Raw genomic sequence first — 16,386 nt, 5'->3', positions numbered from 1 at the left:
TTCGGTACATTATTACATACAGCTAGAGACTGAGTGTAAACGAATGTGGCCTTTGTTGTCTTTTCCTAGCGCTACCTCGCGCACATGAGGGGGGAGGGGGTTGTTATTTCATGTGTGGCAGGGTGGCGATGGGAATGAATAAGGGCAGACTATGAATTATGTACATGTGTATATATGTATATGTCTGTGTGTATATATATATATGTATACGTTGAGATGTATAGGTATGTATATGTGCATGTGTGGACATGTATGTATATAGATGTGTATGTGGGTAGGTTGGGCCATTTTTTCATCTGTTTCCTTGTGCTACCTCGGTAATGCGGGAGACAGTGACAAAGCAAAATGAATAATAAATATTTCTCATATACATTCTTCAAAGCAAACACCTGATCCACACATCCTCTACCACTTCTGAAACCACTCTGCTCTTCCCCAGTATGATGCTTTGTACATGCCTTTACCCTCTCAATCAATACTCTCCCATGGTTTCCCTGGAATACTCAACAAACTTATACCTCTGGTATTTGTACCTCTGTAATTTGAACACTCACCTATATCCCCCTTGCCTTTGTACAATGGCACTATGCATGCATTCTGCCAATCCTCAGGCACTTCACCATGAGCCATACATACATTGAATATCCTCACCAACCAGTTAATAACACAGTCACCCCCTTTTTTAATAAATTCCACTGCAATACCATCCAAACCCACAGACACATATACTTACCTATACATTTCAACATAAATATGCATATAAATACACAGACATATACATATTTTTTTTTCATACTATTCGCCATTTCCCGCGATAGCAAGGTAGCGTTAAGAACAGAGGACTGGGAGTTTGAGGGAATATCCTCACCTGGCCCTCTTCTCTGTTCCTTCTTTTGGAAAATTAAAAAAAAAAACCGAGAGGGGAGGATTTCCAGCCCCCCGCTCCCTTCCCTTTTAGTCGCCTTCTACGACACGCAGGGAATACGTGGGAAGTATTCTTTCTCCCCTATCCCCAGGAATACATATCCATACTTGCTGCCTTCATCCATTCCTGTCGCCACCCCACCACACTTGAAATGGCACCCCTCTCTCAGATATTTGGGAGTGGACTTAGCAGCAAATGAAAGCGGAAATGTGTCAAAGGGTGGGGGAGGGGGCGAAGGTTCTGGGAGCAATGAAGAATGTGTGGAAAGAGAGAACATTATCTCAGAGTCCATATATACATATATATATATATATATATACACACATGTACATATCCATACTTGCTGCCTTCATCCATTCCTGTCGCCACCCCACCACACTTGAAATGGCACCCCTCTCTCAGATATTTGGGAGTGGACTTAGCAGCAAATGAAAGCGGAAATGTGTCAAAGGGTGGGGGAGGGGGCGAAGGTTCTGGGAGCAATGAAGAATGTGTGGAAAGAGAGAACATTATCTCGGAGTCCAAAATGGGTATGTTTGAAGGAACAGTAGTAGTTCCAATGATGTTATATGGTTGTGAGGAATGGGCTATAGATAGGGTTGTACAGAGGAGGGTGGATGTGTTGGAAATGAGAGAGTGTGTTGAAATGGTTTGGACATATGGAGAGAATGAGTGGGGAAAGGTTGACAAAGAGGATTTATGTGTCAGAGGTGGAGGGAATGAGAAGTGGAAGACCAAATTAGAGGTGGAAGGATGGAGTGAAAAAGATTTTGAGGGATCTGGGCCTGAACATACAGGAGGGTGAGGATGCAAGGAATAGAGTGAATTGGAACGATGTGGTATACCGGGGTCAATGGACTGAACCAGGGCAGGTGAAACATTTTTGATAAACCATGGAAAGGTCTGTGGAGCCTAGATGTGGATAGAGAGCTATAGTTTTGGTGATTTACAGAAGACAGCTAGAGACTGAGTGTGAACGCATGTGGCCTTTTATGTCTGTTTTCCTAGCACTACCTTGCTGAAGCAGGGGGTAGCAATGCTGTTTCCTGTGGGGCAGGGTGGTGCTGGGAGTGGTTGAAGGCAAACAAGCATGAATATGTACATGTGTATACATGTATATCTGGATATGTGTATGTATCTGTCTGGATATGTATATGTATGTGTATGGACATTTATGTACATATGTGTATATGAATGGATGGGCTATTCTTTGTCCGTTTCCTGGCACTACCTCACTGACGCTGGAAACGCCAATCATGTATGATAGATAGAATAGATTTATTTGTGTTTGTCCATTTACTGTGCTAATTACTTTTATTCCTCCTCTAGCATATGAAGAACGAATTCCTTCCATCACTAACAAGCCACTAGCACCAATGCCAGACTGGTGTGAAGTTGGTGAGAGTATTCAAATCCGACCTTACAACTACTCAGGGGTTATAGCCTACATAGGACACACTGAATTTGCACCAGGAACCTGGATTGGTGTTGAATTAGATGTTCCAATGGGTAAGGCCTGAATTCCAGGTACACAACATTATCCATGTTTTGTACTATTTTCTGCATAGCAGAGTTGCTAGTTGATGGTTAATTCATTTTGTCAAATGTTTTCTGTTTTCTAACCATTGGGTTTTCTGTTTGTTATACATTTTTTTATGAACTTCACCATTCTCAAGAATGTAATTATTGCTTAATCAAGTGGTCCTTGTATTTGCAACTATAACCCAAAAGAACTTCTCCTGCAAGGGACCCAGCAACAATGTTTATCAGACTTTCACGTGGAACACTTTGTCTCAGGTGCAATCTAAACACTTACAAATGACTTCAACCACTCCTGGCTACACTTTAAAATCCATAACACATGAAAGCTTGCCAATATAATACTAATCTTAGCTAAAGCCATCCAGACCACTCAACTCCCTCTGCTGCCCTGTATTACTTCTTTTGTAATATCCATTATGAAAAATTTATCTAAACTGAATCAAGCAGAATATCCCACACTCACATACAGAACATGGTTCTTGACCCAACCACTACACTACACAAAATACCCTAGATGGCTTCACCTAACCTCAACCCCTGTCCTTTGTACTATTAGTAGCAATAACATCAGCAAAGCATTTGACACCATCCTCGAAGTCCTCACACAAAAGAATCTTAATGCCCCCTCCATGACAATTACAAAACATTTTTGAGCAGCTTTTTAGCTGGCTGTCGTACCAGAGTCACTCAGAGTGGCTTTACCTCTAAAATCCATTAAAAAAGTCTGCAAATGAGTTTTTCAAGCAGTTCTATCCCCAGCTCACTTCACTCCTCCTTCATGACCTCAAGCAAACCACAATATGAAGGACTTATATGTAGATACTTAACACCACCCTTCATGACGATAACAAAACATGTTTGAGCAACTTTTTGGCTGCTGTCATACCAGGGTCACCAAGTTTAGTTTTACCTCTAAAAAACTTTAAGTCTGCATATGAGCTCCCCAGCTCACTTCAGTCTCTTCCTTCATGATCTCTAGCAAACCACAGTTTGAAGGACTAATATGTAGATGACCTCACAGTTGCATCACAACACTCTGACACCACAATAGCAGCAGCAAACATGCAGCACTACATTAGACAGTCAGAACAATGTCTCACCCAGAACAGAATGTCCACATCTCCACTGACGTATTTAGGAATGTAACTTTTCTTATATGTTTTAAGTCTTTCTTATGATAACATTTTGCACTACAGATTATTGTAACATAAGTCTGTCAAATGGATTTGTATGTAGCATTTATGGATCTGGAGAAGGCATATGATAGAGTTGATAGAGATGCTCTGTGGAAGGTATTAAGAATATATGGTGTGGGAGGCAAGTTGTTAGAAGCAGTGAAAAGTTTTTATCGAGGATGTAAGGCATGTGTACGTGTAGGAAGAGAGGAAAGTGATTGGTTCTCAGTGAATGTAGGTTTGCGGCAGGGGTGTGTGATGTCTCCATGGCTGTTTAATTTGTTTATGGATGGGGTTGTTAGGGAGGTGAATGCAAGAGTTTTGGAAAGAGGGGCAAGTATGAAGTCTGGTGGGGATGAGAGAGCTTGGAAAGTGAGTCAGTTGTTGTTCGCTGATGATACAGCGCTGGTGGCTGATTCATGTGAGAAACTGCAGAAGCTGGTGACTGAGTTTGGTAAAGTGTGTGAAAGAAGAAAGTTAAGAGTAAATGTGAATAAGAGCAAGGTTATTAGGTACAGTAGGGTTGAGGGTCAAGTCAATTGGGAGGTGAGTTTGAATGGAGAAAAACTGGAGGAAGTGAAGTGTTTTAGATATCTAGGAGTGGATCTGGCAGCGGATGGAACCATGGAAGCGGAAGTGGATCATAGGGTGGGGGAGGGGGCGAAAATTCTGGGAGCCTTGAAGAATGTGTGGAAGTCGAGAACATTATCTCGGAAAGCAAAAATGGGTATGTTTGAAGGAATAGTGGTTCCAACAATGTTGTATGGTTGCGAGGCGTGGGCTATGGATAGAGTTGTGTGCAGGAGGATGGATGTGCTGGAAATGAGATGTTTGAGGACAATGTGTGGTGTGAGGTGGTTTGATCGAGTAAGTAACGTAAGGGTAAGAGAGATGTGTGGAAATAAAAAGAGCGTGGTTGAGAGAGCAGAAGAGGGTGTTTTGAAATGGTGTGGGCACATGGAGAGAATGAGTGAGGAAAGATTGACCAAGAGGATATATGTGTCGGAGGTGGAGGGAACGAGGAGAAGAGGGAGACCAAATTGGAGGTGGAAAGATGGAGTGAAAAAGATTTTGTGTGATCGGGGCCTGAACATGCAGGAGGGTGAAAGGAGGGCAAGGAATAGAGTGAATTGGAGCGATGTGGTATACCGGGGTTGACGTGCTGTCAGTGGATTGAATCGGGGCATGTGAAGCGTCTGGGGTAAACCATGGAAAGCTGTGTAGGTATGTATATTTGCGTGTGTGGACGTATGTATATACATGTGTATGTTGGTGGGTTGGGCCATTTCTTTCGTCTGTTTCCTTGCGCTACCTCGCAAACGCGGGAGACAGCGACAAAGCAAAAAAAAAAAAAAAAAAAAAAGTCTGTCATTATGTTGGGGATAGCTATAAGCCAAGTTCATTAACATTCTTCATATGGCATGGCTCTTACCCTATTGTTTTTACTTTAGGAGCACTTGGAGTATTTATAGTAATGAGAAAGTGTATGCAAGTGAGGTAAATGGAGGGAGAAAGGAGGACGAAGAAAAGAGAGATATTATACAAGTGTGGTTGAAAGGACAAATCACAGCATGTATTCAGTTGTGTTGTCTGAATTGTCTAGAGAAATTTTATGACCAATTCATTGCTTTTTATTTTTCATTTATATATCTCATAGAAATGTGGCATAAAAAGTAATACATTTGATGAATGAAAATCTGGTATTTGGATACTCATAAGGATTGCTTTAGTTCCAAAATTTTGTACATGCAATCATTCTGACCTGTTCTGTTACAAAACCTTCAGGTTTGTGAACATTGAATTTATCTAATTATTCCATAGAAAAGAAAGGATTCCTCACTTTTTTATTGAAACAGGTATTACACCCAACAGGTAAAAATGATGGCTCTGTGAATGGTGTCCGGTATTTTGCATGTCGCCCAAAATGTGGTATGTTTGTCAAACCAGAGAAACTACTTTTGGACCGAAGAGGACGTGCTATGAGGGCTGCACGGAGCAGTGGTACTGAAGGTGGAATAAGTGATATGAAACGTTCGCGATCAACTGCAGAGAGGCTAAGTGATATTGGCATTAGGAAAAGCATCAGCAAAAGTAATTAGATTTTAAGATATTCTTTGATTCAGTATTCAATACTTTTTGCTTGTATGATATTCAGAAGATTGAATACATAGCTAACATGACATCATTACAAATGAGTGGTGTTAGCTGCTGTAATAACTAATTCTGACCTTATATGGGCTTTTATGTGTATATACATTTATATGAGTGGATGGGCCATTCTTCATCTGTTTCCTGACACTACCTTGCTGATGCGGGAAACCGATTATGTATAATAAATAAAAAGATATAATTTTTTCATACATATTCGCCTTTTCCCGCATTAGCGAGGTAGGGTTAAGACCAGAGGACTAAGCCTTAGAGGGAATATCCTCACTTGGCCCCCTTCTGTGTTCCTTCTTTTGGAAACTTAAAAATGGGAGGGGAGGACTTCCAGCCCCCCACTCCCTCCCCTTTTAGTTGCATTCTATGACATGCAGGGAAAAGTGGGAAGTATTGTGTCTCCCATATCATCACGGATAATATATATATTTTTTTTTTTCTTTTTTATACTTTGTCGCTGTCTCCCGCATTTGCGAGGTAGCGCAAGGAAACAGACGAAAGAAATGGCCCAACCCCCCCCATACACATGTATATATATACGTCCACACACGCAAATATACATACCTACACAGCTTTCCATGGTTTACCCCAGACGCTTCACATGCCTTGATTCAATCCACTGATAGCACGTCAACCCCGGTATACCACATCGCTCCAATTCACTCTATTCCTTGCCCTCCTTTCACCTTCCTGCATGTTCAGGCCCCGATCACACAAAATCTTTTTCACTCCATCTTTCCACCTCCAATTTGGTCTCCCTCTTCTCCTCGTTCCCTCCACCTCCGACACATATATCCTCTTGGTCAATCTTTCCTCACTCATTCTCTCCATGTGCCCAAACCACTTCAAAACACCCTCTTCTGCTCTCTCAACCACGCTCTTTTTATTTCCACACATCTCTCTTACCCTTACGTTACTCACTCGATCAAACCACCTCACACCACACATTGTCCTCAAACATCTCATTTCCAGCACATCCATCATCCTGCGCACAACTCTATCCATAGTCCATGCCTCGCAACCATACAACATTGTTGGAACCACTATTCCTTCAAACATACCCATTTTTGCTTTCCGAGATAATGTTCTCGACTTCCACACATTCTTCAAGGCCCCCAGAATTTTCGCCCCCTCACCCACCCTATGATCCACTTCCGCTTCCATGGTTCCATCCGCTGCCAGATCCACTCCCAGATATCTAAAACACTTCACTTCCTCCAGTTTTTCTCCATTCAAACTCACCTCCCAATTTTATTTATTTTGCTTTGTCGCTGTCTCCCGCATTTGCAAGGTAGCGCAAGGAAACAGACGAAAGAAATGGCCCAATCCACCCCCATACACATGTATATACATACACGTCCACACACGCAAATATACATACCTATACATCTCAATGTATACATATATATACACACACAGACATATATACACATGTACATAATTCATACTGTCTGCTTTTATTTATTCCCATTGGCACCTCGCCACACATGGAATAACATCCCCCTCCCCCCTCATGTGTGCGAGGTAGCGCTATGAAAAGACAACAAAGGCCCCATTCGTTCACACTCAGTCTCTAGCTGTGTTCACACTCATTCTCTAGCTGTCATGTAATAATGCCCGAAACCACAGCTCCCATTCCACATCCAGGCCCCACAGAACTTTCCATGGTTTACCCCAGACGCTTCACATGCCCTGACTCAATCCATAGACAGCACGTCGACCCCGGTATACCGCATCGATCCAATTCACTCTATTCCTTGCCCGCCTTTCACCCTCCTGCATGTTCAGGCCCCGATCACTCAGAATCTTTTTTACTCCATCTTTCCACCTCCAATTTGGTCTCCCACGTCTCCTCGTTCCCTCCACCTCCGACACATATATCCTCTTGGTCAATCTTTCCTCACTCATTCTCTCCATGTGCCCAAACCATTTCAAAACACCCTCTTCTGCTCTCTCAACCACGCTCTTTTTGTTTCCACACATCTCTCTTACCCTTACATTACTTACTCGATCAAACCACCTCACACCACATATTGTCCTCAAACATCTCATTTCCAGCACATCCACCCTCCTGCGCACAACTCTATCCATAGCCCACGCCTCGCAACCATACAACATTGTTGGAACCACTATTCCTTCAAACATACCCATTTTTGCTTTCCGAGATAATGTTCTCGACTTCCACACATTCTTCAAGGCTCCCAGGATTTTCGTCCCCTCCCCCACCCTATGATTCACTTCCGCTTCCATGGTGCCATCCGCTGCCAGATCCACTCCCAGATATCTAAAACACTTTACTTCCTCCAGTTTTTCTCCATTCAAACTTACCGCCCAATTGACTTGACCCTCAACCCTACTGTACCTAATAACCTTGCTCCTATTCACATTTACTCTCAGCTTTCTTCTTTCACACGCTTTACCAAACTCAGTCACCAGCTTCTGCAGTTTCTCACATGAATCAGCCACCAGCGCTGTATCATCAGCGAACAACAACTGACTCACTTCCCAAGCTCTCTCATCCACAACAGACTGCATACTTGCCCCTCTTTCCAAAACTCTTGCATTCACCTCCCTAACAACCCCATCCATAAACAAATTAAACAACCATGGAGACATCACACACCCCTGCCGCAAACCTACATTCACTGAGAACCAATCACTTTCTTCTCTTCCTACACGTACACATGCCTTACATCCTCGATAAAAACTTTTCACTGCTTCTAACAACTTGCCTCCCACACCATATATTCTTATTACCTTCCACAGAGTATCTCTATCAACTCTGTCATATGCCTTCTCCAGATCCATAAATGCTCCATACAAATCCATTTGCTTTTCTAAGTATTTCTCACATACATTCTTCAAAGCAAATACCTGATCCACACATCCTCTACCACTTCTGAAACCACGTTCCAAACCATCATTTGCCGGAAATTTGGTAGTGTACCTGTACACATGCACATATTTGTACTTGCTCACCCTCATCCATTCCAAGTGCCACCCTGCCCCACAGGAAACAGCATCGCCACCCCGTGTCAGTGAGGTAACGCCAGGAAACAGGTGAAAAAAGGCCACATCCACTCACACTCATTCTCTAGTTGTCATGTGTAATGCACCAAAACCACAGTTTTCTGTCCACATCCATGCCCCACAGACCTTTCCATAGTTTACCCCAGACATTTTACATCGACCCCAATTATAACACATCATTCCAGTTGCTCACCTTTTACCCTCCTGCATGTTCAGGTCCTGATCTCTCCATCCTTCCACCTCCAATTTGGTCTCCCACTTCTTGTTAACTCCACCTCTTTGTCAACATTGCCACATATGTCCAGACTATTTCAACACACCCTCTTTTGCTCTCTCAACCACACTTTTTATTACCACACACTTTCACCACACTCCATATGTTATACTCAAACATTTATTTCTAACAACCCTATCTACAGTACATGCCTCGCAACCATATAATATTGGAAGTACTATTCCTTCAAACAGACCTGTTTTTGCTCTCCAAGATAATGTTCTCTCTTCTCTCTTTCCAGACATTCTTCATCGCTCCCAGAACCTTTGCCCCCTCCCACCCTATGACTTATTTCCACTTTCATGGTTCCACTTGCTATCAAGTCCCCTCCCAGATGTCTAAAACACTTCACTTCCTCCATTCAAACTTGCATCCCTAGTCCCTCAACCCTGCTGAACCTAATAATCTTGCTCTCTTTCACAATTACTTTCAACTTTCTCCATTCCCTCACTTTTCCAGACAGTCACCATCTTAGGCAGTTTCTCGCTCATATCAGCCACCAGTTCTGTATCATCGGCAAACAACAAATGACTTTTTCCAGACCCTCTCATTTTCAGTAGACTGCATACTCGCCCCTCTTTCCAAAACTCTTGCATTGACCTCCTTCACCACTTCTTCCATAGACAAATTAAACAACCATGATGTCATCACACCCCTGCTACAGACTGACCTTCACTGGGAACCAGTCAATCTCCTCTCTTCCTATTCATACACACACCTCATACCTTTGATAAAAAACTTCTCTGCTTCTAGCAGCTTACTCCCCACACCATATCTTCTTCAGACCTTCCACAAACCATCCCTTATCAACCCAATCATATGCCTTCTCCAGATTCATAAAATGCTACATACAAATCCATCTGTTTTTCTAAGTATTTCTCGCATACATTCTTCAAAGTAAATACTTGATCCACACGTCCTCCACTACTGAAACCACACTGTTTGTCTCCAGTTTGATGCTCTGTATATGCCTTCACCCTTTAAATCAGTACCCTCTCATACAATTTTCCAGGCACTTCACCCATTGAATATCCTTACCAACCAATCAACAAGTCACCTGCTATCTTAATAAACTCAACTTCAGTGCCATTCACTCCTGCCACCTTTTTGGATTTCATCTTTTGCAAGGCTTTCATGTCGTCATCTCTCTTCACCAAACCACTCTCCCAGACTTTCTTGCATAGCCCCCAACCAGAGTATAATCCAAGGGGTAGGAGAGAAAGAATTCTACCTCTGTGTCTCAGAAAATGACCAAGAGGTGTGAGAATGAAGGGCTACCCCCTCCCCTTTCTTTTTTTTTTCCCCTAAGAGATAGAACAAAAGAAGGAGCCAAGCAAGGAATGCTCTGCTCACCCTCCTTGAAGGCTCAGGTGTCTGGATATAACCAAGATAAGAACTTAGAAGAGGAAGGTAATATGTTTAAGGAAAGGAATTTCAGTGTTCTGGCTTTTATTGAAACAAGCTTTAAGGTAAAGGGGAAGAATGGTTTGGGGATATCCAAGGGGTAAAGCCAGGGACTGTTGCAAGAGCTGCAACCATGGGATGAAGGAGCCCCTGTAAAGAAATCTAGGGTAACACCAGGACTCTTTCACAGAAATTGGTCGAGATAATTGAAAATAAAAGAGCATTTATTATGTTAAAGTGAATCGTAAATGTAATCATGTTTAATATATATAATTTCATAGGATTAGCATATAATAACTGAAAATTACCAGAAGTCCCTTCTTTGTATATTGCTACAAGGGGGTATTAAGTAGCTTAAATATCAGTGAACATTTTTGCATGAGAAACTTAAGGCATTTTCAAGGTATCATAATGCATGTGTTATAGTAATAAATATTTTTCACCAGTTCAAAAGCTTAAGATACAAGATACTGTTTTTTTTAGTTGTTGGTTGAGTTTGTAGTGTTCTTTTGATACAATTTTCTCCATTCTCAGGTGAAGGTCTTAACAGTATGCGACGTTCCAAAAGCCGAGCCGAGGGTCTTTCATCTATCTCTGATCGCTCAAAATCTGCTGCTTCTCGGAATAGGAAATAAAATGTGAAACCTGAGTCCTGGTCAAGTCTTCTCCAGTGCTAAGGCTGCTGTATTCAGGGTGCATTGAAGATGAATAGTGTGCCAACAGGAGTATAAGAAATGTCATTTTTGCCAAAGTAAATATTATTGTTGCTGTTGAAAGCTGCATGTTTGGAAAACTTGTGGTGGACATCAGCAAAAACTACAGAAGTAGTAGAAGAGAATAAGAGTGATACAAGTGCACAACCATGTGAGCAGCCCGCCCTAAACTTCCATGAAGTGTTACCCCATGAACACGTCCCTGTTATCCCTCCATTGTGAGATCCTCATGTACGGTAGCAATAGATAGATCGTACTTAACTGGCTTCAGGACTTAAGCACTTTTTTCTGTATAAGACACCCCCCATTTCAACACATTTTGTAATGTGTTTTCTCATTTTAAGCATATAATTTCATTAAAGTTTTGTACTTGGGAACACTATTGATCAGAGATCAACTTCAAAGATTTCCATTCGTGTCAACAATTAAGGTCATTCTCATCATGTTCAGGAGGTCATATCATTTTATCATTAAAACTGGAGTGCTTTTAAATGATTTATTCTGTTGCCCTGAATGCATACACCTGATACCATTTCATACTTCACAGACATCATATTTATAGCCAAACTGTGTACAGTGTAATAACTGTTGAAGCAAAGCATAAATGTTTTTATTGGTGGCATGAAATGTGAAATAAAGCATCGGCTTTTTGTGTTTAGAACTGTTGGATCATAATAGATGCTTTGATAGACAGTTGAAGACCTTGATCGAAGAGGAAAGACATTTTGATTAGAACTTCCTAATAGTGAAGACATTTCACTGTTAGAAAAAAAAGAATGTTGATCAAGTGCTTCATGTATTTATAATGTGTGTGTATGTGTCTGAAGACGAAGATTGGTGAAGTCTTGACAGTTCACTTGTATATAAAAGATTGTAACTATTGTAATTGTGATTTATTTGTTGCCATATGTTTTAGTTGTACAGTTATTTTTTTTGTAGGTCCATATGTGATCATTTTATTTATGGTAAATATTCAAATGTGCATATATATATATATATATATATATATATATATATATATATATATATATTATGCATTTTCTGTAAATTATAGGAATAATGTACATGAGTTAATAGTTTTAAAACCTGTATGTATATCTACTGCTCTTTCTTTTGTATTATATGCTATTATGGCCCAATGTTTCCTCCACATTTATCAGATTTGAAATATTAGAATAGCTAAGTCATGTTTTTGAAGGTATTTATATTCAAGAAAATTTTTGTGAAAGATTGGGTTATGTTTTTGTTGACCTCCATCTTCTGTATATTATGGTTAAACCATGTAAAACTGCAGACTTGTTGATCTCACATGAAGTAATGGGTGATGCAGGAGCCAGGGATCTGGGAAGCTACTTTTTCAGTTTGGCTGACTTAACCAAGAGATTTTTTAACTTCTTTTGATTTTAGAATACATCAGTAAGGAAAAGGACAAGTTGTGCTGGCCTAGCCTGCTTTAAGCAAGCTAGTATCAGGCTCAGTCTTGTAGAAAACAAGTTTGCTAGACTGTACAATACCATCCTGATTTTCGTCGGAAGTAGAGAGCATCCAGATTTGCTTCATGAGATACCTGTGCTATTACTCACTGCAGAGATACTAAAGTACCTATTTATTTAATTTTTTAACATTTGTATGAAGTACTTTTTTCTGTACAGCATAATTTATACACCATTGTGTAATATCACAATACCAATAAACATAACTCACTTCTTAGTACAACATGTATGTTCTATATTTTTTTCATAAAATGAAAATGGCAGTTCTTTTAAGGCACAGGGAAACCTACAAAGGTAAAAAAAAATTGTAAGTAAAGTTTCCAAGGTTAATTAGAAATAATAGTTTAGTGAAAAGCCTTCCAGAATGGTAAAGTAACAAATCTTATAACGTGGCCTACATCTCCATATTTGTAAAAATTATTTAAAGAATGTGAAGATTAATGAACTTATCACAGCAACTGGCTTTTATGTTCTTAGAAGCAAATCCCATCCAGTTGGTTGTATGTACATTACAATAGCTACTGTTATTGGTACACAGAGCTGCCAATGTCCTCTAACGTAGATGGTGTTTGTGCTGTACACTAAATCATTTTAAATGCTCTTTATATATATATATATATATATATATATATATATATATAATGTAGGATCTTGAGAGACAGTCCACAGCCTTTTCTTTTTCTTCTTCTTCTTCTTAAGGGTCTTCTGTGTGACTTTTCATCTTTCTTATAACTGTCCTTATATCTGACTAAACATCAAGTGATCTGTGGTTGATGACAGGTTATCAATACCAAACATTTTCTTTAATATTACAGTACATCGTGAATATCAAATATGACAGATCTATTGTAAGTACAGATGAAGAATTCCATATAAAGCAAATGTTACTGTGATTAAAGTACTGGAGTATTGAGAAATTTTAACAAAATCTAGAAAACATTCCCCATGTGGCCTGAAACTGAATATTGAATGGGTTTGTTAAGTGATAGGATGGCAATATTATACAATGTCCCTCATTAAGGATGGTACCTTTTTATGATGGGTCACATCTCTTGAACAAAGGCTCCTCATTAAAGATATTTAAAATTCATTTGTTATGCCTTTTTTATGTTTGATTTTTTTTTTATGCATTCTTTTTTTTTACATTCTTTTTTTTAAGACTTGATAAGACTATTATCTTGTATGGGGAGTCTTACAAAGAGTTGCACTTTCATAACAGTTCTTGTTGAAGTTGGATTCACATAAATACATCAAAATGTAGGATACTTTTAGGATATCCACAGTCAAGAATGGGTCTTAAAAGAATGCTGGATCCCTTTGAACAAGACTTCATAAGTATTCCTAAAGGGAATATCATATAATGGGCATTCTGCCCTTGTTATGTGTAATAAATGGTGGAACTCTTCAACATTATTTTGTATCCTATAACTGACTTTTCAGTGAAGTGAAATCACTGTCTAAAAGTGAAAAGTCATCTTCATTTTGTATATTTTTTGTGACTAAGTTCTTATTCCACTTAATGATGTAGCATCACTATCAAACAAATAGTGACTTTATTTGCACTCATTTTCTGTCATGTATGGTCCACTGTAAGCAGCTCCTACTACTCATATCCAAACCCTGTACTATTCCACTTTACCTTCATCATGTCATATATGCCCTATTTTGGCCCTTTGCCCATCAGATACAGTAATGTTGGGAAACAGCATAAGATTAAGTATCAAAATAGTTTATGCATCATATCATGAAATATTGTGTAAACAGTTAAGGGTCATGGATTTGAGTGGATGTGGCCTATCTTTGTATGTTTCTTGGTGCTACCTTGTTGACAATACATGTATGGCAATGCTGTTTACTAATGGATAAAGGCAAAGAAGTGTGCTTTAAAGAATGTTTTATTTTATTTCTTTTATTATACTTTGATGCTGTCTCCCGCGTTAGTGAGGTAGCACAAGGAAACAGACGAAAGGTTGGCCCAACTCACCCACAAACACATGTATATACATAAATGCCCACACATGTACATATACATACCTATACATTTCAACATATACATACATATACAACTAAGAGTCCATGGGGAAAATGAAACACAAGTTCCCAAGTGCACTTTCAGTTTTACCCATATCAATCCAGAGTTTACTTTCTTACACTCTATCACATACTCCCACAACTCCTGTTTCAGGATTAGTGCTACTCCTTCCTTTACTCTTGTCCTCTTACTAACACTTGACTTTACTCCCAAAACACTCTTCCCCTTTACCCTTGAGCTTTGCTTCACTCAGAGCCAAAACATCCAGGTTCCTTTCCTCAAATATACTACCTATCTCTCCTTTTTTCTCATCTTGGTTAAGTGCACACACATTTAAACACCCTAATCTGAGCCTTTGAGAAGGATGAGCACTCCCCACGAGACTCCTTCTTCTGTTTCCCCTTTTAGAGAGTTAAAATACAAGGAGGGGAGGGTTTCTAGCCCCCCACTCCTATCCCCTTTAGTTGCCTTCTATCCCTGGGATAGGGGAGAAAGAATACTTCCCACGTAATCCCTATGCATCATAAAAGGCGACAAAAAGGGGAGGGAGCGGGGGGGACTGAAAATCCTTCCCTCTCGTTTTCAATTTTCCAAAAGAAGGAACAGAGAAGGGAGCCAAGTGAGGATATTTCCTCAAAGGCTCAGTCCTCTGTTCTTAATGCTACCTCGCTAATGCAGGAAATGGCGAATAGTAGTATGATATACATATTTATTTATTATACTTTGTCACTGTCTCCCGCGTTAGCAAGGTAGCTCAAGGAAACAGATGAAAGAATGGCCCAACCCATCCACATATACACATGTATATACATAAATGCCCATACACGCATATATACATACCTATACACTTCAACGTATACATACACAGACATATACATATATACACATGTACATATTCATACATGCTGCCTTCATCCATTCTCACTGCCACCCCACCACACATGAAATGGCAACCCCCCCTCCCCCCGCGAGTGCATGAGGTAGTGCTAGGAAAAGACAACAAAGGCCACATTCATTCACACTGAACCGAAACCACAGCTCCGTTTCCACATCCAGGCTCCACAAAACTTTCCATGGTTTACCTCACATGCCCTGGTTCAATCCACTGCCAGCACATCGACACGGCATACCACATCGTTCCAGTTCACTCTATTCCTTGCACACCTTTCACCCTCCTGTATCTTCAGGCCCCAAACCTCAAAATCTTTTTCACTCCATCCTTCCACCTCCAAGGTCTCCTGCTTCTCCTTGTTCCCTCCACCTCTGAAATATATATCCTTTTTGTCAATCTTTCCTTTCTCATTCTCTCCATATGTCCAAACCATTTCAACAAACCCTTTTCTGCTCTCTCAACCACACATCTCTCTTACCCTTACATTACTTACTCGATCAAATCACCTCACGCCACATAATGTCTTCAAACATTTCATTTCCAACACATCCACCCTCCTCTGTACAATCCTATCTATAGCCCATGCCTCGCAACCATGTAATATTTTGGAACTACTATTCCTTCAAACGTACTCATTTTTGCTCTGAGATAACATTCTCTCCTTCCACACATTCTTCATCGCTCCCAAAACCATCTCCCCCTCCACCACCCTGTGACTCACTTCCACTTCCATTCGCTGCTTAGTC

The 16,386-nt window shown here is 40.3% G+C and overlaps 1 protein-coding gene across 1 annotated transcript in view; it reads left to right on the top strand.

Annotated features, from left to right (window-relative positions):
* Khc-73 (Kinesin heavy chain 73) overlaps positions 1-14,615 on the top strand; it is a 785,588-nt gene extending 770,973 nt beyond the window's left edge. Inside the window, exons 36-38 of the mRNA XM_071670193.1 lie at positions 2,255-2,434; positions 5,515-5,733; positions 11,045-14,615. Of these exons, the coding sequence (XP_071526294.1) occupies positions 2,255-2,434; positions 5,515-5,733; positions 11,045-11,145 (500 nt within the window). The 3' untranslated portion in view covers positions 11,146-14,615. The remainder of the gene's footprint in view (positions 1-2,254; positions 2,435-5,514; positions 5,734-11,044) is intronic.
* Positions 14,616-16,386: the final 1,771 nt, after the last annotated feature.

The sequence above is a fragment of the Panulirus ornatus genome, chromosome 14 (assembly GCF_036320965.1).
Source record: "Panulirus ornatus isolate Po-2019 chromosome 14, ASM3632096v1, whole genome shotgun sequence".
Lineage (NCBI taxonomy): Eukaryota > Metazoa > Arthropoda > Malacostraca > Decapoda > Palinuridae > Panulirus > Panulirus ornatus.
The sequence above is the reverse complement of the archived record's forward strand: the minus strand, read 5'-3'. Positions and strand labels throughout refer to the sequence as shown.